The sequence below is a fragment of the Pseudophryne corroboree genome, chromosome 10 (genome assembly GCF_028390025.1).
Source record: "Pseudophryne corroboree isolate aPseCor3 chromosome 10, aPseCor3.hap2, whole genome shotgun sequence".
NCBI classification, from domain to species: domain Eukaryota; kingdom Metazoa; phylum Chordata; class Amphibia; order Anura; family Myobatrachidae; genus Pseudophryne; species Pseudophryne corroboree.
This window is the reverse complement of record NC_086453.1, coordinates 18,859,968-18,883,147: the sequence shown is the minus strand read 5'-3', so window position 1 is coordinate 18,883,147 and position 23,180 is coordinate 18,859,968. Positions and strand designations below refer to the sequence as shown.

The 23,180-nt window shown below is 48.7% G+C and overlaps 1 protein-coding gene across 1 annotated transcript; it reads right to left on the bottom strand.

Annotated features, from left to right (window-relative positions):
- Positions 1 to 335: 335 nt before the first annotated feature.
- HSPB6 (heat shock protein family B (small) member 6) lies at positions 336 to 22,245 on the bottom strand. The gene is made up of 3 exons (XM_063942187.1): positions 22,012 to 22,245; positions 2,649 to 2,771; positions 336 to 804 (listed from the first exon to the last, which is right to left on the bottom strand). The coding sequence occupies exons 1-3, from the start codon at positions 22,204 to 22,206 to the stop codon at positions 625 to 627; spliced, it is 498 nt and encodes a 165-aa protein (XP_063798257.1). The 5' UTR covers positions 22,207 to 22,245; the 3' UTR covers positions 336 to 624.
- Positions 22,246 to 23,180: the final 935 nt, after the last annotated feature.

Below are 23,180 nucleotides of genomic sequence, written 5' to 3'. Positions count from 1 at the left end.
GTTTTAGCCCCGTTTCCGACAATGTCAATTGGCATTGTCGATAACGGCCACAACCAGTCAGATTTGGCCGCTAATTGAATAGTGAACTGTCGGAGAGGATCCAACAGCAACTGAATACAAGTATTAAACTGGTTGAGCATCAATTTTCCCTTGACGTCCACTGTGTGGCGCAGGTGAATATAGGAAGGAACAACAATGAACAAGCTTATGGCGTTGTGCTGGACACTACATATGCAAACTGGGCTCACAGGGGTGATTGGAGACTGACAATGGGAGGTGCTAATGGAGCTCTAACAATGTAACAATGATATAAAAGAAGACGCTACACACTGAAGTCTTTCATCAAACCATGGTTTAATTCTGCTGCTGTGAATGTGACCGCAATGTTTGGCCTTCAGAGTATCGGCCAAGTCACCTGCGTCGGTTATATGTATGTACGGGGAGACAGGACGTCACCGAAGTGCGTGGAATTCTGAATCTGCGGACATCTTCATGAAAGTTTTAGAAAGTAAAGCATTCTCTTGCACACTACAAAGCCCCTGGCGCCCCCTGTCTGTTAGCTAAGGACCTCTGCGCTGCGGTAATGTGTTGCAGAGACAGCCGATGTAGGGATTACAGTCTGCCTCACTTCTCCTTCTTTGCGATGGGAATGTTTCTCTCTTCGGTCTTGGTACTGTCAGTGACCGGAGCCTGGACGGACAGCAGGCCCTCTGCAGACAGAGCGGAAGTTAAGGCAGACGGGTTGACTGTTGGGGGGACCTTGTAGCGGCGATGGAACTCCCGGGAGATGAAGCCGTGCTCGTCCTGTGGGACAGAAAATTGGTTTGTTCTGTATTAATTGGTTTCAGGTGAAGTCAAACACCCAGAAACTCTTTACCCATGGGACTTGCTGGGATTACTCGCAGGCAGGTGCTCTTTACAGCCCAAGGCAAGGTATACGTGGTGTATATAAGCCTCTGTAAGTCATATAAGAGTAATGTTCCACTGCTTATAAATTATATCACAAGCCACTGTAATAACACAGGGCCGTCAGGCACGTTGCTTTTATAACAGATCAGATAACTGCAAGGTGCATACAATTTTTTACAAGATACAAGTGATTAGGCTCCCCCTGTACAAATAAATGAGACATATAAATCAGAAGTGCTCATTTTTTTATTTAGAAAAATTATCCAGTATCACATATCCGTGAGTGGCAAAAGTATGTGACCCTTTGCTTTCAGTATCTGGTATGACCACCTTGTGCAGCAATAACTATCTAAACGTTTCCAGTAATTGTTGATTAGTCCTGGACATCCGCTTGGAGGAATTTGACCCCATTCCTCTGTACAAAACAGCTCCAGCTCTGTGATGTTGGTGGGTTACCTCCCATGTACTGCTCGCTTCAGGTCCTTCCACAACATTTCAATTGGATTAAGGTCAGGACTTTGATTTGGCCATTCCAAAACTTTACATTTATTCTTCTTTAACCATTCTTTGGTCGAATGACTTGTGTGCTTTGGGTCGTTGTCTTGCTGTATGGTCCACGTTCTCTTGAGATGCAGCTCATGGACAGATGTCCTGACATTGTCCTTTAGAATATTCTGGTATAATTCAGAATTCATTGTCCCATCGATGATGGAGAGTTGTCCTGGGCCAGATGCAGCAAAACAAGCCCAAACCATGATACCACCACCACCACCACCACCACCACCACCACCACCACCACCACCGTGTTTCACAGATGGTATGAGGTTTTTATGCTGGAATGCAGGGTTCTCCTTTCTCCAAACAACTCTTCTCATTTAAACCAAAAAGCTCTATGTTGGACTCATCTGTCCACAAAACATTGTTCCAATGGCCTTCTGGTTTTCCCAGGTGATCTTTTGCAAACTGCAGACGGTCAGCAATGTCCTTTTTGGAGAGCGGCTTTCTCCTTGCAATCCTGCCATACACACCATTGTTGTTCAGTGTCTTCCTGATGGTGGACTCATGAAAATTAATATTAGCTAATGTGAGAAAGGCCTTCGGTTGCTTAGAAGTTACCTTGGGTTCCTTTGTGACCTTGCAAACTATTAGAAGCCTTGCTCTTAGGGTGATCTTTGTTGGTCGACCACTCCTGGAAAGGGTAATAATGTTCTGGAATTTCCATAATTTGTACACAATCTGACTGTTGATTGGTGGAGTCCAAACTCTTTAGAGATGGTTTTGTAACCTTTTCCAGCCTGATGAGCATCAACAACTCTTATTCTGAGGTCCTAAGACATCTCCTTTGTTTGTGGCATGATACACTCCCACAAAAATGTGTTGTGAACATCAGACTTTGATAGATCCCTGTTCTTTTAAGAAGACAGGTTGTCCACTCACACCCGATTGTCATCCCATAGATTAAAAACACCTTCAAAATATCTGCTATGCCTAAAGGGTCACCTACATTTGACACTCACAGATGTGTGATATTGGATCATTTTCCTCAATAAAAAAAAATGAGCATATCTAATTTTTTTGTCTCATTTGTTTGATCTCTTTATCTACGTTTAGGACTTGTGTGAAAATCTGAGGTAGTTTTAGGCCCAATTTCAGCATAAATATAGAAAGTTCTGAAGAGTTTGCAAACTTTCAAGCACCACTGTAGCTGTATACTTCTCATCACTCAATACATCAGTTACCTGGCGTTCTTCGTGCTTGGCATGAACCTCCACGTAGTCTCCAATGACTTTGACTGTCAGCTCTTCAGGCGAGAAGTGTTTCACATCCAGGAGTACGGAGAACTGATCCTTGTCCAGCTTTACCTGAGTGGAAAGAAAGTACATGCTGTGATGGAGCGATGCATCCACATTGTATATTATTATTTTATATTATGCAGTGTTCAAGGACGCCCATCTGATTGAATGCCCCCTCAGGTATACAGGCCTCAAACCACGTGTGTCAATCAGGGGCGTAGCTGTACATGCACGGCAGCACGGGATTGGCTACTGCCTCAGGTATACAGCCATATCCTCAGATTACACGTCATGCTAGGGCGTGGCAGTACATGCATGGCAGCACGGGATTGGCTACTGCCGCAGGTATACAGCCATATCCTCAGATTACACGTCATGCTAGGGCGTGGCAGTACATGCATGGCAGCACGGGATTGGCTACTGCCGCAGGTATACAGCCATATCCTCAGATTACACGTCATGCTGGGGCGTGGCTGTACATGCATGGCAGCACGGGATTGGATACTGCCGCAGGTATACAGCCATATCCTCAGATTACACGTCATGCTGGGGCGTGGCAGTATATGCATAGCAGCACGGGATTGGATACTGCCTCAGGTATACAGCCATATCCTCAGATTACACATCATGCTGGGGCGTGGCAGTATATGCATAGCAGCACGGGATTGGATACTGCCTCAGGTATACAGCCATATCCTCAGATAACACGTCATGCTGGGGCGTGGCAGTATATGCATAGCAGCACGGGATTGGATACTGCCTCAGGTATACAGCCATATCCCCAGATTACATGCTGGGGCGTGGCTGTACATGCATAGCAGCACGGGATTGGATACTGCCTCAGGTATACAGCCATATCCTCAGATTAGACGTCATGCTGGGGCGTGGCAGTATATGCATAGCAGCACGGGATTGGATACTGCCTCAGGTATACAGCCATATTCTCAGATTACACGTCATGCTGGGGCGTGGCAGTATATGCATAGCAGCACGGGATTGGATACTGCCTCAGGTATACAGCCATATCCTCAGATAACACGTCATGCTGGGGCGTGGCAGTATATGCATAGCAGCACGGGATTGTATACTGCCTCAGGTATACAGCCATATCCCCAGATTACATGCTGGGGCGTGGCTGTACATGCATAGCAGCACGGGATTGGATACTGCCTCAGGTATACAGCCATATCCTCAGATTACATGCTGGGGCGTGGCTGTACATGTCACACCCAACTCTCTTATTCAGCGCTAACAGAACAGTCCTGAGGCACAGGTGCAGCCATCTATGCCTCGGACAAGATCAAAGTGGCTGCTCTCAGCGCCTCATTATCTGCCAGTGCCTCCTACTGCCTTTCCTTCTAGTCGTCAATGGTCCCCGTAGGATGACATGGACCCATTGTCTGGGTCACGTCTCTTGTCCCCTCTAGCGTCAGCTGTGAGCAGACACAATGGAAATAAACATAAAGGACATTGGGGTACGATGTATCAAGCCTCCTAAAGAGTGATGTTGCCCTTAGCAACCAGCTTCTAGCTACCGTTTATCAAGTAAATTCTATAAAATGATACGGAGAAGCTGATTCGCTCTACTCGAGGAGCCTTGATGCCTCTCCCCCATTACTGGTAATTCTCTCTCTCCGCTGTTTCTCTTCCACTTACATCCTCCGTAACTCTTACAACTAGCACAACTTATATCCTCCTGTGACTCTTACGGGCAGCACCACTTACATCCTCCTGTGACTCTTACAGGCAGCACCACTTACATCCTCCTGTGACTCTTACAGGCAGCACCACTTACATCCTTCTGTGACTCTTACAGGCAGCACCACTTACATCCTCCTGTGACTCTTACAGGCAGCACCACTTACATCCTCCTGTGACTCTTACGGGCAGTACCGCTTACATCCTTCTGTGACTCTTACTAGCAGCAACACTTACATCGTCCTGTGACTCTTACGGGCAGTACCACTCTCCTGTGACTCTTATGGGCAGCACCGCTTACATCCTCCTGTGACTCTTACAGGCAGCACTGCTTACATCCTCCTGTGACTCTTATGGGCAGCACCGCTTACATCCTCCTGTGACTCTTACAGGCAGCACCGCTAATATATCCTCCTGTGACTCTTATGGGCAGCACCGCTTCCATCCTCCTGTGACTCTTACAGGCAGCACCATTTACATCCTCCTGTGACTCTTACAGGTAGCACCGCTTACATCCTCCTGTGACTCTTACAGGTAGCACCGCTTACATCCTCCTGTGACTCTTATGGGCAGCACCACTTACATCCTCCTTTGACTATTATGGGCAGCACCGCTTACATCCTCTTGTGACTCTTACAGGCAGCACCGCTTACATCCTCCTGTGACTTTTACAGGCAGCACCACTTACATCCTCCTGTGACTCTTACGGGCAGCACCACTTACATCCTCCTGTGACTCTTATGGGCAGCACTGCTTCCATCCTCCTGTGACTCTTAAGGGCATCTCCACTTACATCCTCTTGTGTCTTACAGGCAGCACCACTTACATCCTCCTGTGACTCTTACAGGCAGCACCACTTACATCCTCCTGTGACTCTTACAGGCAGCACCACTTACATCCTCCTGTGACTCTTACAGGCAGCACCACTTACATCCTCCTTTGACTCTTACGGGCAGCACCACTTACATCCTCCTGTGACTCTTACGGGCAGCACCACTTACATCCTCTTGTGACTTACAGGCAGCACCACTTACATCCTCCTGTGACTCTTATGGGCAGCACCGCTTCCATCCTCCTGTGACTCTTACAGGCAGCACCACTTACATCCTCCTGTGACTCTTACAGGCAGCACCACTTACATCCTCCTTTGACTCTTACGGGCAGCACCACTTACATCCTCCTGTGACTCTTACGGGCAACACCACTTAAATCGTCCTGTGACTCTTACGGGCAGCACCACTCTCCTGTGACTCTTACAGGCAGCACTGCTTACATCCTCCTGTGACTCTTATGGGCAGCACCGCTTACATCCTCCTGTGACTCTTACAGGCAGCACCGCTTATATCTTCCTGTGACTCTTATGGGCAGCACCGCTTCCATCCTCCTGTGACTCTTACAGGCAGCACCACTTACATCCTCCTGTGACTCTTACAGGTAGCACCGCTTACATCCTCCTGTGACTCTTACAGGTAGCACCGCTTACATCCTCCTGTGACTCTTATGGGCAGCACGACTTACATCCTCCTTTGACTCTTATGGGCAGCACCGCTTACATCCTCCTGTGACTCTTACAGGCAGCACCGCTTACATCCTCCTGTGACTCTTACAGGCAGCACCACTTACATCCTCCTGTGACTCTTACGGGCAGCACCACTTACATCCTCCTGTGACTCTTATGGGCAGCACCGCTTTTATCCTCCTGTGACTCTTACAGGCAGCACCACTTACATCCTCTTGTGACTTACAGGCAGCACCACTTACATCCTCCTGTGACTCTTACAGGCAGCACCACTTACATCCTCCTGTGACTATTACAGGCAGCACCACTTACATCCTCCTGTGACTCTTACAGGCAGCACCACTTACATCCTCCTTTGACTCTTACGGGCAGCACCACTTTCCTGTGACTCTTACGGGCAGCACCACTCTCCTCTGACTCTTATGGGCAGCACCACTTACATCCTCCTGTGACTCTTACAGGAATGCGCCATTACATTACAGCAGACATAGGGGCAGATGTATTAACCTGGAGAAGGCATAAGGAAGTGATAAACCAGTGATAAGTGTAAGGTGATAAATGCACCAGCCAATCAGCTCCAATATGTAAATTAACAGTCAGGAGCTGATTGACTAGTGCATTTATCACCTTGCACTTATCACTTCCTTATGCCGTCTCCAGGCTTAATACATCTGCCCTACTATAATGCAGCACCACGGCAATGTAATATACCGGCACTGCATGCACTGATATAAATGTGGACTTTTACCCATATTCCAAGTTGTACGCATCTATGCGGCTGCATCACCCCTACCCGTATGCCGCCATAGCATGCATGTGGTTTGTTGCTACATGTACACAAATGTGAAGTTATACAGCAAGTGATGTACACAAATTGTATAGTCCTAAAACTTTACTAATAATGAAGGAATTCACATCAATGTTGAGATGCCTCTAAATACAAATTAGGGAGAGGTCCTAGGCTGTGAAAAGTGTGGAGAAGTGAGCCAGTGGAGAAGTTGCCCATGGCAACCAATCAGCACTGATGTAACATTTATAATTTGCATGCAATATGAGGACATTTAGGTGTGGTTGCTCCTGCAGCCATCGGCGCAAAGTACCGATTTTCTGTACTCTGCGCATGCACAGGACCTGTTCTGCGTGTGCGCGACCGTGTCCTGCTGCATAGGACACAGCCTGGCATCAAACTTTGATTGACAGTCTGATGCTGTTTCGGGGGTGGGGAGTGGGCGGCGATGGCCTCCGTTTGTGAAAAATAAGAATTTACTCACCGGTAATTCTATTTCTCGTAGTCCGTAGTGGATGCTGGGGACTCCGTAAGGACCATGGGGAATAGACGGCTCCGCAGGAGACTGGGCACATCTAAGAAAGATTTAGGACTATCTGGTGTGCACTGGCTCCTCCCCCCATGACCCTCCTCCAAGCCTCAGTTAGGAACTGTGCCCGGAAGAGCTGACACAATAAGGAAGGATTTTTGAATCCCGGGTAAGACTCATACCAGCCACACCAATCACACCATATAACACGTGATAGGAACCCCGGTTAACAGTATGATAACAAATGGAGCCTCTGAAGAGATGGCTCACAACAAAACCCGATTTTTGTAACAATAACTATGTACAGGTATTGCAGACAATCCGCACTTGGGATGGGCGCCCAGCATCCACTACGGACTACGAGAAATAGAATTACCGGTGAGTAAATTCTTATTTTCTCTGACGTCCTAGTGGATGCTGGGGACTCCGTAAGGACCATGGGGATTATACCAAAGCTCCCAAACGGGCGGGAGAGTGCGGATGACTCTGCAGCACCGAATGAGAGAATTCCAGGTCCTCCTCAGCCAGGGTATAAAATTTGTAGAATTTTGCAAACGTGTTTGCCCCCGACCAAGTAGCTGCTCGGCAAAGTTGTAAAGCCGAGACCCCTCGGGCAGCCGCCCAAGATGAGCCCACCTTCCGTGTGAAATGGGCTTTTACAGATTTAGGCTGCGGTAAGCCTACCGCAGAATGCGCCAGCTGAATAGTGCTACAAATCCAGCGCGCAATAGACTGCTTAGAAGCAGGAGCACCCAGCTTAGCGGGTGCATACAGGATAAACAGCGAGTCAGTCTTTCTGACTCCAGCCGTCCTGGAAATATAAATTTTTAGGGCCCTGACTACGTCCAGCAACTTGGAATCCTCCAAGTCCCTAGTAGCCGCAGGCACCACAATAGGTTGGTTCAAGTGAAAAGCTGAGACCACCTTTGGGAGAAACTGAGGACGAGTCCTCAATTCTGCCCTATCCATATGGAAAATCAGATAAGGGCTTTTACAAGACAAAGCCGCCAATTCTGAAACCCGCCTGGCCGACGCCAAGGCCAACAGCATGACCACTTTCCACGTGAGATATTTTAAATCCACAGTCTTAAGTGGTTCGAACCAATGTGATTTCAGGAATGCCAAAACCACATTGAGATCCCAAGGTGCCACTGGGGGCACAAAAGGAGGCTGAATATGCAGTACTCCTTTGACAAAAGTCTGAACTTCGGGTAGTGAAGCCAGTTCTTTTTGGAAGAAAATCGACAGAGCCGAAATCTGGACCTTTATGGACCCCAATTTGAGGCCCAACGTCACCCCTGCTTGCAGGAAGTGCAGGAATCGACCCAGTTGAAATTCCTCCGTCGGGGCCTTCATGGCCTCACACCAAGCAACATATTTTCGCCAAATGCGGTGATAATGTCTTGCGGTGACATCCTTCCTGGCTTTGATCAGGGCAGGGATGACTTCCTCCGGAATACCCTTTTCCTTCAGGATCCGGTGTTCAACCGCCATGCCGTCAAACGCAGCCGCGGTAAGTCTTGGAACAGACAGGGTCCCTGCTGCAGCAGGTCTTGTCTGAGCGGCAGAGGCCAAGGGTCCTCTGTAAGCATCTCTTGAAGTTCCGGGTACCAAGCTCTTCTTGGCCAATCCGGAACCACGAGTATGGTTTTCACTCCTCGCCTTCTTATTATTCTCAGTACCTTGGGTATGAGAGGTAGAGGAGGAAACACATAAACCGACTGGTACACCCATGGTGTCACTAGAGCGTCCACCGCTATCGCCTGAGGGTCTCTTGACCGGGCGCAATATCTTTTCAACTTCTTGTTGAGGCGGGACGCCATCATGTCTACCTGTGGTTTTTCCCACCGGTTGACCAGCATTTGGAAGACTTCTGGATGAAGTCCCCATTCTCCCGGGTGGAGGTCGTGCCTGCTGAGGAAGTCTGCTTCCCAGTTGTCCACTCCCGGAATGAACACTGCCGTCAGTGCTAACACATGATTCTCTGCCCATCTGAGAATCCTTGTGGCTTCTGCCATCGCCATCCTGCTTCTCGTGCCGCCCTGTCTGTTTACATGGGCGACCGCCGTGATGTTGTCTGACTGGATCAGTACCGGCTGGTTTTGAAGCAGGGGTCTTGCCTGGCTTAGGGCATTGTAAATGGCCCTTAGCTCCAGGATATTTATGTGAAGAGAAATCTCCTGATTTGACCCCAGTCCTTGGAAATTTCTTCCCTTTGTGACTGCCCCCCAGCCCCGAAGGCTGGCATCCGTGGTCACCAGGACCCAGTCCTGTATTCCGAATCTGCGGCCCTCTAGTAGATGAGCCCTCTGCAGCCACCACAGCAGCGACACCCTGGTTCTGGCCGATAGGGTTATCCGCTGTTGCATCTGGAGATGGGACCCGGACCATTTGTCCAACAGGTCCCACTGGAACGTCCTTGCGTGGAACCTTCCGAATGGAATTGCTTCGTACGAAGCTACCATTTTTCCCAGGACTCGTGTGCATTGATGTACCGACACTTTTCCTGGTTTTAGGATGTCTCTGACCAGAGATGACAATTCCTCGGCTTTTTCCAGTGGAAGAAACACTCTTTTCTGGTCTGTGTCCAGAATCATTCCCAGGAACAGAAGACGTGTCGTCGGGACCAGCTGTGACTTTGGAATGTTTAGAATCCAGCCGTGCTGTTGTAGCACTTCCTGAGAAAGTGCCACCCCCACTATCAACTGTTCTTTGGACCTCGCCTTTATCAGGAGATCGTCCAAGTACGGGATAATCAAAACTCCCTTCTTGCGAAGGAGTATCATCATTTCGGCCATTACCTTGGTAAAGACCCTCGGTGCCGTGGATAACCCGAACGGCAGCGTCTGGAACTGATAGTGACAGTCCTGTACCACAAATCTGAGGTACTCCTGGTGCGGAGGGTAAATGGGGACATGCAGGTACGCATCCTTGATGTCCAGGGATACCATGTAATCCCCCTCCTCCAGGCTCGCAATAACCGCCCTGAGCGATTCCATCTTGAACTTGAACCTTTTGATATAAGTGTTCAAGGCTTTTAAATTTAAGATGGGTCTCACCGAACCGTCCGGTTTCGGTACCACAAACATTGTGGAGTAGTAACCCTTTCCTTGCTGAAGGAGGGGTACCTTGACGATCACTTTCTGTGAATACAGTTTTTGAATAGCCACCAACACTGCCTCCCTGGCAGAGGGAGTTGCCGGCAAAGCAGATTTTAGGAAACGGCGGGGGGGAGACGTCTCGAATTCCAGCCTGTACCCCTGAGATACTACTTGAAGGACCCAGGGATCCACTTGTGAGAGAGCCCACTGTGCGCTGAAAAACCTGAGACGTGCCCCCACCGTTCCCGATTCCGCCTGAGCAGCCCCAGCGCCATGCTGTGGACTTACCGGACGCAGGGGAGGACTTCTGCTCCTGGGAACTAGCTGTGTGCTGCAGCTTTTTCCCCCTTCCTCTGCCCCTCGGCAGAAAGGATGAGCCTCTAGCCCGCTTATTTTTCTGGGGCCGAAAGGACTGTACCTGATAATACGGTGCTTTCTTTTGCTGTGGGGTAGCCTGTGGCAAAAAAGTCGATTTCCCAGCAGTAGCTGTGGAAACGAGGTCTGAAAGACCTTCCCCAAAAAGTTCCACCCCTTTATAGGGTAAAACTTCCATGTGCCGCTTGGAGTCGGCATCCCCTGACCATTGCCTAGTCCATAACCCCCGTCTGGCGGCAATGGACATAGCGCTTTTTTTTTATGCCAGCCGTCAAATATCCCTCTGTGCATCACGCATGTATAAGACCGCGTCTTTTATATGGTCAATCGTAAGCAAAATATTGTCCCTATCCATGGTATCAATGTTTTCCGACGGAGTCTGACCACGCAGCAGCAGCACTGCACATCCAAGCTGATGCAATAGCGGGTCTCAATATAATGCCAGTGTGTGTGTATATAGCTTTTAGGGTACTTTCCAGCTTTCTATCAGCAGGTTCTTTTAGGGCGGCCGTATCCGGAGACGGTAGTGCCACCTTTTTTGATAAGCGTGTCAGCGCTTTATCTACCCTAGGGGGTGTTTCCCAGCGTGACCTATCCTCTGGCGGGAAAGGGTACGCAGCCATTAACCGTTTAGAAATGATCAATTTTCTGGGGAAGTCCACGCTTCCTCACACACCTCATTTAATTCGTCAGATGCAGGAAAAACTACTGGTAGTTTTTTCTCACCAAACATAATACCCTTTTTTGTGGTACCTGGGGTATCATCAGAAATGTGTAAAACATTTTTCATAGCCTCAATCATATAACGGGTGGATCTATTGGAGGGTACACTCGTCTCATCATCGTCGACACTGGAGTCGGTATCCGTGTCGACATCTGTATCTGTCATCTGAGGTAGCGGGCGTTTTATAGCCCCTGATGACATTTGAGACGCTTGGACAGGCACAAGCTGAGTAGCCGGCTGTCCTATGTCGTCAAACCTTTTATGTAAGGAGCTGACACTGTCACGTAATTCCTTCCATAAGTCCATCCACACTGGTGTCGACCCTGCAGGGGGTGACATCACATTCACAGGCATTTGCTCCGCCTCCACATCATTATCCTCATCATACATGTCGACACAGCAGTACCGACACACAGCAGACACACAGGGAATGCTCTTACAGAGGACAGGACCCCACAAAGCCCTTTGGGGAGACAGAGGGAGAGTATGCCAGCACACACCAGGGCGCTATATAACACAGGGATATCACTATACAGAGTGTTTTCCCCTATTGCTGCCTATAATATATATATACTGCGCCTAAATTGTGCCCCCCCCTCTCTTTTTTACCCTTTCTGTAGTGCAGGACTGCAGGGGAGAGCCAGGGAGCTTCCTTCCAGCGAAGCTGTGAGGGAATAATGGCGCCAGTGTGCTGAGGGAGTTGGCTCCGCCCCTTTTTCGGCGGGCTTTCTCCCGCTATTTTATCGTTTCTGGCAGGGGTTAATATACACCTATATAGCCTCTGGGGCTATATATGGTGTTAGTTTTGCCAGCCAAGGTGTTATTATTGCTGCTCAGGGCGCCCCCCCCCCCAGCGCCCTGCACCCATCAGTGACCGCAGTGTGTGGTGTGCATGAGGAGCAATGGCGCACAGCTGCAGTGCTGTGCGCTACCTTGGAGAAGACAGAAGTCTTCAGCCGCCGATTTTCCGGACCACCTTCTTGTTTCTGGCTCTGTAAGGGGGACGGCGGCGCGGCTCCGGGAACCGACGACGAGGTCGGGTCCTGTGTTCGATCCCTCTGGAGCTAATGGTGTCCAGTAGCCTAAGAAGCCCGAGCTACCACCACTTAGGTAGGTTCGCTTCTTCTCCCCTTAGTCCCTCGTTGCAGTGAGCCTGTTGCCAGCAGGTCTCACTGAAAATAAAAAACCTAAACTATACTTTCTTCTAGGAGCTCAGGAGAGCCCCTAGTGTGCATCCAGCTCAGCCGGGCACAGAAATCTAACTGAGGCTTGGAGGAGGGTCATGGGGGGAGGAGCCAGTGCACACCAGATAGTCCTAAATCTTTCTTAGATGTGCCCAGTCTCCTGCGGAGCCGTCTATTCCCCATGGTCCTTACGGAGTCCCCAGCATCCACTAGGACGTCAGAGAAAATAGAGATGTGTCGCGGCGGTTTTGGGGGTGGGAGGAGGCCAGGAATCTTAAGCGGCACAATGGGTGCTTAGTACATCTCCCATAGTGTCTCGTACAGCAAGGCAGTAAAAGAAACAAAAATTATGCTAGCATAAGCATAAACAAAAAAACAAACTTACACCCCCCCCCCAAAAAAAAAACCCACATAAACAAACAAACCCAAACCCCCAAAAAATCATACCAAAACCAAACTAAGTTAAAAGTCAGCAAAAATGGGAATCAACCATATGACTTGTAATGCTGAATAAATGTCAGTAATGATCAACCTACAGTATATGCAGGTAGGTATTAGTTTGTGTTCAAGAAAAATGTGTTTTAGAGGGTGGTGTCCCACAACTGCAAAGGGTTAATGCAAAGGTAACAGGTGGGGGAACTGGGGCCCTCATTCCGAGTTGATCGGTCGCAAGGCGAATGTAGCAGAGTTACACACGCTAAGCCGCCGCCTACTGGGAGTGAATCTTAGCTTCTTAAAATTGCGACCGATGTATTCGCAATATTGCGATTACTAACTACTTAGCAGTTTCTGAGTAGCTCCAGACTTACTCTGCCTGTGCGATCATTTCAGTGCTTGTCGTTCCTGGTTGACCTCACAAACACACCCAGCGTTCGCCCAGGCACTCCCACCGTTTCCCCGGCCACTCCTGCGTTTTTTCCGGAAACGGTAGCGTTTTCAGCCACACGCCCCTGAAACGCCGTGTTTCCGCCCAGTAACACCCATTTCCTGTCAATCACATTACGATCGCCGGAGCGAAGAAAAAGCCGTGAGTAAAATTACTTTCATCATAGTAAAGTTACTTGGCGCAGTCGCAGTGCGAACATTGCGCATGCGTACTAAGCGGATTTTCACTGCGATGCGATGAAAAATACCGAGCGAACAACTCGGAATGAGGGCCTGGGTGTGTATTATTAGATCTACATTAAAAAGGTCTACAGTCAATGGGCCTAATTCAGACCTGATCGCACGCTAGCTATTTTTTGCAGCGCTGCGGTCAGATAGTCGCCGCCTCTGGGGGAGTGTATTTTCGCTTTGCAAGTGTGCGATCGCATGTGCAGCCGAGTGGTACAAAAAAGTTTTGTGCAGTTTTTGAGTAGCCCAGAACTTACTCAGCCACTGCGATCACTCAAGCCTGTACGGGACCGGAAATGACGTCAGACACCCGCCCTGCAAACGCTTGGACACGCCCAGAAAACGGTCAGTTACCACCCAGAAACGCCTTTCTTCCTGTCACTCTCGTTGTGATCGGCTGTGCGAATGGATTCTTCGTTAAACCCATCGCCCAGCAACGATCCGCTTTGTAACCATACGACGCGCCTGCGCATTGTGGTGCATATGCATGTACAGTTCTGACCTGATCGCAGCGCAGCGAAAAAATCTAGCGTGCGATCAGGTCTCAATTACCCCCCAATAGGTCTACCACTAATAGTAGACATGCATTAGGTTGACAGGGTCAAAAAGTAGACAGAATCAAAAGGTCAACATAGAATAGGTAGACAATAAAGGTCAACATGGAAACGGTCGACACAAAAAAGGCAACCAAGTTTTTTGGGGGTGTTTTGTCACTTTCCTGCCACAAACAAGACCCATTAGTGTGTTGCGTCCCCTCGCATGGCGAGCGAACATGGATGGTAAAGTATGAAAAAGTTTTAAAAAAATGAAGAAAAAAATTAAATAACTTTTGTCTACCATATGTACGTCGACCACTGGCACGTCGACCTTTTGACCATGTTGTCCTGTTGAACTATCTTTTACATGTCCACCATTAGTGGTAGACTTATTGACTGTAGACCTTTTTAGTGTAGATCTATATATCTGATAACGGGGGAACTGACTTGTGGTCACATGTGTCGGCACTCCGGACTCGCTGTCCTCTCAAGGGACTAGGAATCAGTGGTTTGCTTTTGTGCGGCGTCCCTTGATTCATTCTTGTTTCAGAGCTGAATAATGTACGACGAGTGATAAGTGCCTGACCATGCATCTTAGAGAACAAGAAATGTGTCTGCACAGTGTTTGTAGACCAGGGCTGGGCAATACGCGGCCCTCTAGCTACTGTTGTACTGCAAATCATAGCATGCCCTTCCACACTTTTTGCATTTCCTGATAGCAAAACTATTGCAGGGCATGCTGGGATGTGTAGTCCCACACAGCAGCTGGATAGCCGCTTATTGCCCACCCCTGTTCCCTAAGTAAGGCCCTCAGCACGGCCATCTTTCTTCACTATAAGATATTGGTCTAGGTTCTACTCCCAACACATGGTCACACATTGCGGTGCGTAGGGTGACCAGATCTCTGTGTCGAACGGGCACATCAGCAGTTGACATTCATCGCCATCTTGTGGCGGTGCACGGTGATAACGTCATGTCACAGGAACAGGTTTGGATGTGCAGCGAACCGGCCTGCCAAGCTCATCCACCAGATATGACAATTTTTTTTGCAGCAGTCAAGGTCTGTCGTCTTGTCAAAATCGCATTAAATTTGATTACTCGCCAAAATCTTGTCAGTTTCAGAATCCCGCACCCGTCCCTACCAAATTTGCCCATTAGTCCCCAAATGCACAAAGGCAATCCTATTTCACCCAGTAACCAAGTACCTTACCCCAATCTGACTCCTAATACTATTTTAGGAGAAATATTGGAGTTTAGACAAAAGTTCAAAAACTTGGGGAGTTTGGCTTAACTTCAAACAGTCCTTGCAGAACACCCTAGTAAGACCACCAGTGAGGTATGGGTGAGGTGGGCTATCTTTTAGGGTATGTACCGAACACGGGTGCCATCTTAAAATCGGCCATCTTGAATCTAAGTCAGTTTTTTCAAATGGAAGGAAAGGGGGTCGTGTAACATCTCACAGCCCACCTCACGTGACCATACCTTACTGGAGGGGATACAGTTGTTAAGTCGACACAGCTTAGGTCAACAGTCATTAGGTCGACCACTGAAGGTCGACATGCAATCGGTCGACATGGTCAATAGGTCAACATGGTCATTAGGTCGACGGGTCAAACAGTCTACATGAGTTTTTCAATTTTTTGGACTTTTTCATACTTTACGATCCAAGTGGATTATGATTGGGAATGGTAGGCACTTTGCCTGAAAGCCAGGGGACACGGTGCACTAATTGGGGTTCCCCGTCACTTTACGAAGAAAATAACACCAAAAAAAGTCCAAAAACTTATGTCGGCCTTTTCACCTGTCGACCTAGTACATGTCACCCTTCAGTTGTCGACCTAATGACTGTCGACCTAAGTTGAGTCAACCCAACGACCCATACCCTACTGGAGTATTCAGTTTTCACATTTCTTGCAAAGTTTTTGAAACAGAAGTGTGTACTGCGACTTTTGAATCACCCTCTATTTCTTCAGGTTACCCATGAAACCACCCACCAAATCAATATGCTGAGAGACAGCTCGTTCAGTCTACAGGGGAGACATATCAAGCACTGGAGAGAGAGAAATTGGAGAAGTTGTGCAAGGCGCCCAATCATCTGTCATTTCAAAGACTGCGAGATAAATGTGGCTGATGGTGACCGCGGCACAGAAGGGGTTAAACCCCATGCTGCTGCGCCATATCAGAGCTGACCATTCGGCACTAGGCGTCAAATTCCAATTACCCAATAGGCACTAGGTTTGAAATGCTACACGTGCTAGGCGCCATTTGTTTAAAAATATATGATCGGCGCTAAGCGCCCTGTGTAAATGTATTAACGACGCTATGGGCCAAGTGTTAACAATTTACTATTTTATTGTTCCTCCACTGTGGCTGGGACTTAGGGCTTAATTCAGCATTCGCATGCTGATGCCCTGTGCAGTGTGCACACGTGCAGAAGACGTACTGCGCATGCACACAGTGAGATGCGATGGCACCTCACACGTGCGAACGCCTCTGCCTGATTGACAGGCGGAGGCTTTCGTGGGACGGCAACGTGGCGTTTTAGGGGTGTCACGGCACCTTTGGGGACTGCATGTCTGGACCGTTTGCGGGGAGAGCCGCGGTGGCTGCGTGATGTCACACATGGCCGCTGCGACCTGACACATGGCAGAAAGCCGTCTGCCTTCAAGAAGTATTGTACTGCTGTGAACATCTGTATGCTGTATCTCCCTTGCAAAGGGGAAGAGTTTTTTAGGAGACGATTTGAGCAATAAACATCTTGCCTTCAAGACGACTACATCTCAATTCCTGCAATCAGCTGAATTGGCCAAATGCAATCCTGTTCTCCAGCTGTTCTGGGTTGAGTCCAGTGTATCCAAGATCCACCCGATGCCAGCTACCATGCAGGGCCTGGTCCATGTGGAAAACCAGTGCTAATCAGGCGGTGGCAGCAAAACTTCTACACACTGCAGAGTGGGTGAAATCAGTAACAGACAGTAAGAGGGAATCCCCCTATTGGACCAGGTCCCATGAGAGCCAAACCAATCTGTGATTGCTTGGAGCAGATAGCGGGGCACATTCGGTCACACCTACTGTCTTTTATTTGAACCCAAATGTATTTATATTTATAGGGGCCTATTCAATCCAGAGCGATGATCCGGCTATCTGCTGCTTTGCAGATATACACCCATTAAGGTATAGAGGGGGGTTATTCAGAGTAGTTAGCAAACCACAAAAAATTGCAATTGGTCAAAACCATGTGCACTGCAGGTGGGGCAGATGTAACATGTGCAGAGAGAGTTAGATGTGGGGGGGGGGGTGTTCAAACTAAAATCTAAATTGCAGTGTAAAAATAAAGCAGCCAGTATTTATCCTGCACAGAAACAAAATAACCCACCCAAATCTAACTCTCTCTGCACATGTTACATATGCCCCACCTGCAGTGCACATGGTTTTGCCCAATTGCTAACTTTTTGGTTTGCTAACAAACCTGAACAATCCCTAGAAATCAATTTTCCGCTTGCACCTCTCGCATTGCAGGTCTACCTGTACTATAGAACTCTTCCATCGACTGCCTATTTGTATGTAAATATATAGTAATTTTACGTGTTTAACTCATGTTCACCTAGTAAATGGACATAATGGTGTTTGCCTGGATAAACCTGGGCGCTGTACTGTTAGCAGTACCTCCTCTGACCAGGGTGTGGCGCCAAACCACTCTTTCTGGGATTATGTATGTGTGAGCACTTGGCAGTGAGTATTAAACTGTATTATGGCCCTCATTCCGAGTTGTTCGCTCGCAAGGCGAATGTAGCAGAGTTACACACGCTAAGCCGCCGCCTACTGGGAGTGAATCTTAGCTTCTTAAAATTGCGACCGACGTACGCGCAATATTGCGATTACAAACGAGTTAGCAGTTTCTGAGTAGCTTCAGACTTACTCTGCCTGTGCGATCAGTTCAGTGCTTTTCGTTCCTGGCTGACGTCATAAACACACCCAGCGTTCGCCCAGGCACTCCCACCGTTTCTCCGGCCACTCCTGCGTTTTTTCCGGAAACGGTAGCGTTTCCAGCCACACGCCCCTAAAACGCCGTGCATCCGCCCAGTAACACCCATTTCCTGTCAATCACAATGCGAACGTCGGAGCGATGAAAATGCCGTGAGTAAACTTACTTTCTTCATAGTAAAGTTACTTGGCGCAGTCGCAGTGCGAACATTGCGCATGCGCACTAAGAGAATTCTCACTGCGATGCGATGAAAATCTCCGAGCGAACAACTCGGAATGAGGGCCAATATGTTTCATTTTGGATTTTACGCATGCTTGCTTGATAAATGTGTAAGGAGGCAAAGCCAGCCTCCCTGTGTATTACAGCTGAATACTGGACCTAATTCAGACTGGAACGCTGCAGCGGCAGCGCTCGCAGTCTGATGCCCGGTGAAGTGTGCGCACACGCAGAGGCCGCACTGCACGCGCGTACAGTCGGATGCGCCGGCATCTCATTTGCGCAATCGCCTCTGCCTGATTGACGGACAGAGGCGGGAGGGGGCGTGCGGTCCGGACAACGCAGGCGGACCGTTTGCAGGGCAGGCTGCGGCTGGCTGCGTGGCATCACATGCAGCCGTTGCGTCCCTAAACATGGCGGGTAGCTGTCTGCCTTCACAGCTAAGCTGCGTAGACAGAAAGCTACTCGGCAGGTGCGAAAGCATCGCCGCTGTGCGCATGTCTGCGAGGGGGAAGGGCTGGATCCGGCTTGCGGGGCGGACTTGCCCTGTGCTGGGCGTCCACGCGCATGTCAGAGTTATTGATCGTAGATGTGAATTAGGACCATAATCTGATTCCTGGGAAAATAACTGACAATGCTCATGTTGGGGCCTGGTTATACCGTACCTTGTAAGTGATTGGCCCTTTAAAAAAAAAAAAAACCCTCCAAGGTCGACCGGCACCCCCTCGCCTCCGGAGATCTGGGGCCTTATTACATCTGGCCCGTAGTGTACCAGGGATGTAGTGTTTGCACTTTTCTCACAATTGTGGCAGCGTAAATCTGTAGCCAACTAATGGGCTCATTTATCAACGAGTGATACATTTCACTGTGCGCGATAAATTGCACCAGCCAATCAGCTCCCAACTGTCATATTACAGACTGTTTGAAACATGACAGTTAGGAGCTGATTGGCTGGTGCAATTTATCACTCACAGTGAAATGTATCACTCATAATAAATAAATAAATAAGCCCATAAATTCACACAAAAAAAAATATCTTGACATTTTCTTTACTTAGGCATTAGGTTCCTCTACCAAGATGGCCGCTGACACTGCTACTGCATGTGTGGCACTATCTTGCCACTGTGTTTGAGCGCCACGTTACCACACGGGTGTGTAGTATGGATGTGTAGTATTCAGCTTCGGGTAGATCCTGCATTCCACTGTGTATATATATATATATATATATATATATACACACACACACACATGACCAGGCAGGTCCGCTATATGTTCCACATCACCTCTGCCACCTGTCATTGTTACTACGAGTACGGCTGTATATTTTCTTACTACAATAAACCTGGAACCCTGGGGCCTAATTCAGACCTGATCGCTCGCTAGGTTTTTTTTGCCGCGCTGCGATCAGATAGTCGCCGCCTACGAGGGAATGTATTTTTGCTTTGCAAGTGTGTGATCGCATGTGTAGCAGAGCTGTACAAACAGATCTTGTGCAGTCTCTGCGCAGCCCAGGACTTACTCATCCGCTGCGATCACTTCAGCCTGTTCATGCCCGGAATTGATGTCACACACCCGCCCCGCAAACGCCTGGACACGCCTGCATTTTTCCAACCACTCCCAGAAAACGGTCAGTTGCCACCCACAAACGCCCTCTTCCTGTCAATCTCCTTGCGATTGATCGTGCGAATGGATTCTTCGCACAAACCCATCGCTGAGCGGCGTTCCGCTTTGTACCTGTGTGACGCGCATGCGCAGTTCTGACCTGATCGCAGCGGTGCAAAAAACGCTAGCGAGCGATCAGGTCTGAATTACCCCCCTGGTTAGGTCATATGCTCATCCCGCTGGTGTCTACTATTATCCAGCTTGTGTATACCACAAATAGAACACACAGATCAACAGAGACAAGGTACACCCTAAGGGGGTCATTCCGACCCGATCGCACGATGCAGTTCGCATCGATCGTGTCGGAACTGTGCATGCGCCAGCGCATGCCAGGCGGCCTGAAGGCCGTCGTTTCCTAGCGATCGCCTCTGCCTGATTGACAGGCAGAGGCGGTCGCTGGGGGGGAGGGGGCGGCATGACGGCGTCCCCCCGCATGTCTGGGAAGATGATCGCAGCTGTGCTAAATTTATCACAGCTACGATCAACTCGGAATGACCCCCTAAGTCCCTTCCTGAACACGGAGTATTGATGATTATGGTGTCACTGGCTGGAAATGCCACCACGACGCCATCTGACATTTCAGCCTGACCCACTGACAAGTGGGGAAAAGTTATTCCCTGGTATGCGGAGATGAGTGCAGCAGGCAGGGCTGGGGGAAGGGGGGCAGAATAATCTCTGTGCAGGAAACTTTCGGGGGAGATTCATTAAACCTTCAACAGAGATAAAGTGGAGAAGTTTCCACAGCAACCAACCTCCAGATAACTTTTGCAGAGCACAGTCTATTAAATGACCATTAGACGGTGATAAGTTGCTACTGGCAACTGCTCCGCTCTTTGCTGCTTCACCCCCACGATTCAAACAGCGCTTTCAGTCTGAGTAAAGGAGCCAAACCCCTGGGTATTCCTAAAACAGCCTGCGACACCAGCAGGCTAATACCTGGTCACTAGGATCATATTAGTTAGGAAAGAGGAGACATTTGGAACTAAGGAGTACATTTACTAAGCGGTGATAAGAGCGGAGAAGTGAGCCAGTGGAGAAGTTGCCCATGGCAACCAATCAGCACTGAAGTAACATCTATAATTTGCATACTATAAAATCACACAGAGCTGCTGATTGGTTGCCATGGGCAACTTCTCCACTGGCTCACTTCTCCGCTCTTATCACTGCTTAGTAAATGTCCCCCTAAGTGACAGGAGCTGTAACTATAATAACAAAAGTCACCCGCTGTACGGTCTCGGTGGAGAACTACAAGAGACATCATGCTAGGTTTACTGAACTTCATAATAATATCTTCTGCAATAGAGGATATATTATTATAAAATTGGTGCCTGATAAAAATGAAGTTACCACGTTTGCGTAATGTTTTATTGGCGTCTGCAGAGCGTACGTGCCCTTCCCACCTAGCGTGCACTGCGCACACTGCTTGTGAATGCGCATTAGGTGTGACGTGCAAGCGCGTGTGACAGCAACAGAACAGGAGGACCAGGAATGGAGTGTTGTGGAGTGGAGTGGGCAGAGAGGCTGAGGAAGTGGGTCCATCCGCTAGTCATTTATAAACCCGGAGAATAAATAAAAGATGCATCTGAAATTCAGAGAAATAGATCTCACAAGGTGCTGCTGGTTAATAATGGAAAAGAGGGACACATCTTTAAAAACCTGTCCCTGCAAATTACAGACCGGTGGCAACTATCCCCCACATACCTGTGCCCCTCTCCCCAACACCCCACCCCTCCCCCCATCATTTTGTTGGGAAAAACGATAGTAGGAAAACTTAAATGCAGAAAATATATTCGCTGCCCCCCCCCCCCCAGCAGTGCAGCCCTTAGGCAGGAGCCTTGCTGGGCCCAGGACACACACACAGACACATGCACACTTCTGACCTCAGACAGCCCGGCCTCTGGCAGCTGGATGCTGGGGGATCGGTAGTAATAAGGATTTAAGCTCATGGGCATGGCAGAAAACAGATCCGTCTCCAAGATCCCTTCTCCAAATCTCTGTCCCAGGAGGCGGCTGGGGATGAGGGAGGGTGCCAGGACCGGCCGGCGCATCCAGGGGTGATGGATTGTAATGTCCATGATGTGTGCAGGTGCTGCTCTATCCAGACGGAGGCTGAGGCTGTGAGATCCAGGCTGCTTATATACAACTCCCTCAGAACCCCCCCCCCCCCCCCCCCCCCCTCCTTCCCTGGGCACAGCGAACTCTCTGGAATTGGCCTGCTACCTCCAGGAGGCTTGTGGGAAGGAATCCAGTGCGGGACGGGGAGAACGTCAGAAATAGAAGCAGACAGAGTGACTGAGCAATTCCAGCACCAAGGAGGATTACAGGGATAAAATAATGGCGTGTGTGGTTACATCGCACTTTCCTGACTCTGGCAGCGCAATGATGGAGGAAGCAACTTTCCTCTGTACTCTCCCCGTCGTATGAAGAATGGGTGCCCCATGCCACATCAACCAATCACTGATTTCCTTTCATTTACTGAGATGTAACAGCAGCCAAAAAATCATATCTTTTTTTAAGCAGTGTAACAAAAAAAGTTTGCCACGTTTTAGAAATACGTTACACACATCAAAAAAGGCGAATGCTTATTGCTACTCGCCGTGGTGTGTAAATGACAGGACCTGGTTGCTAAAGGCAAGCTTACAATCCATAGATTGTAAGCTTGCGAGCAAGGCCCTCCTCCCTCTATGACTGTTTGTTTTTACCCAGTTTTGTCTTCTAATTGTGTCCATTTGTAAAGCGCAATGGAATTTGCTGCGCTATATAAGAAACTGTTAATAAATAAATAAAAGCGCCGGCACATATGCCCGCTGCAAATAAAGCAAGAATAGAACAACCAATAAAAATGTCTCAAAGTAGATTGTTCTAGGTTAGAAAATAGAAGCACACATCTGATTGGCCGCTATGCATTTTTAGTTTATTCTTTTTTGCTCTATTGGGTGTTGATGGGTGAATGATGGTGTATCACACACAGCCCTAGATCCATCTTTCCATGTAGATACACTGTAGATAGGTGACATTATAAAGCCTATAGGGCAGGCATTCCCAACCA

Excerpts from the sequence above, each read along its gene's own strand:
- HSPB6 (XM_063942187.1), bottom strand. The coding sequence starts at position 22,206 with ATGGACATTACAATCCATCACCCCTGGATGCGCCGGCCGGTCCTGGCA. Across the intron at positions 2,772-22,011 it reads CAGAGGCCGGGCTGTCTGAG|GTAAAGCTGGACAAGGATCA; the intron begins GTCAGAAGTGTG and ends CTTTCCACTCAG. Across the intron at positions 805-2,648 it reads CCAAGCACGAAGAACGCCAG|GACGAGCACGGCTTCATCTC; the intron begins GTAACTGATGTA and ends TCTGTCCCACAG.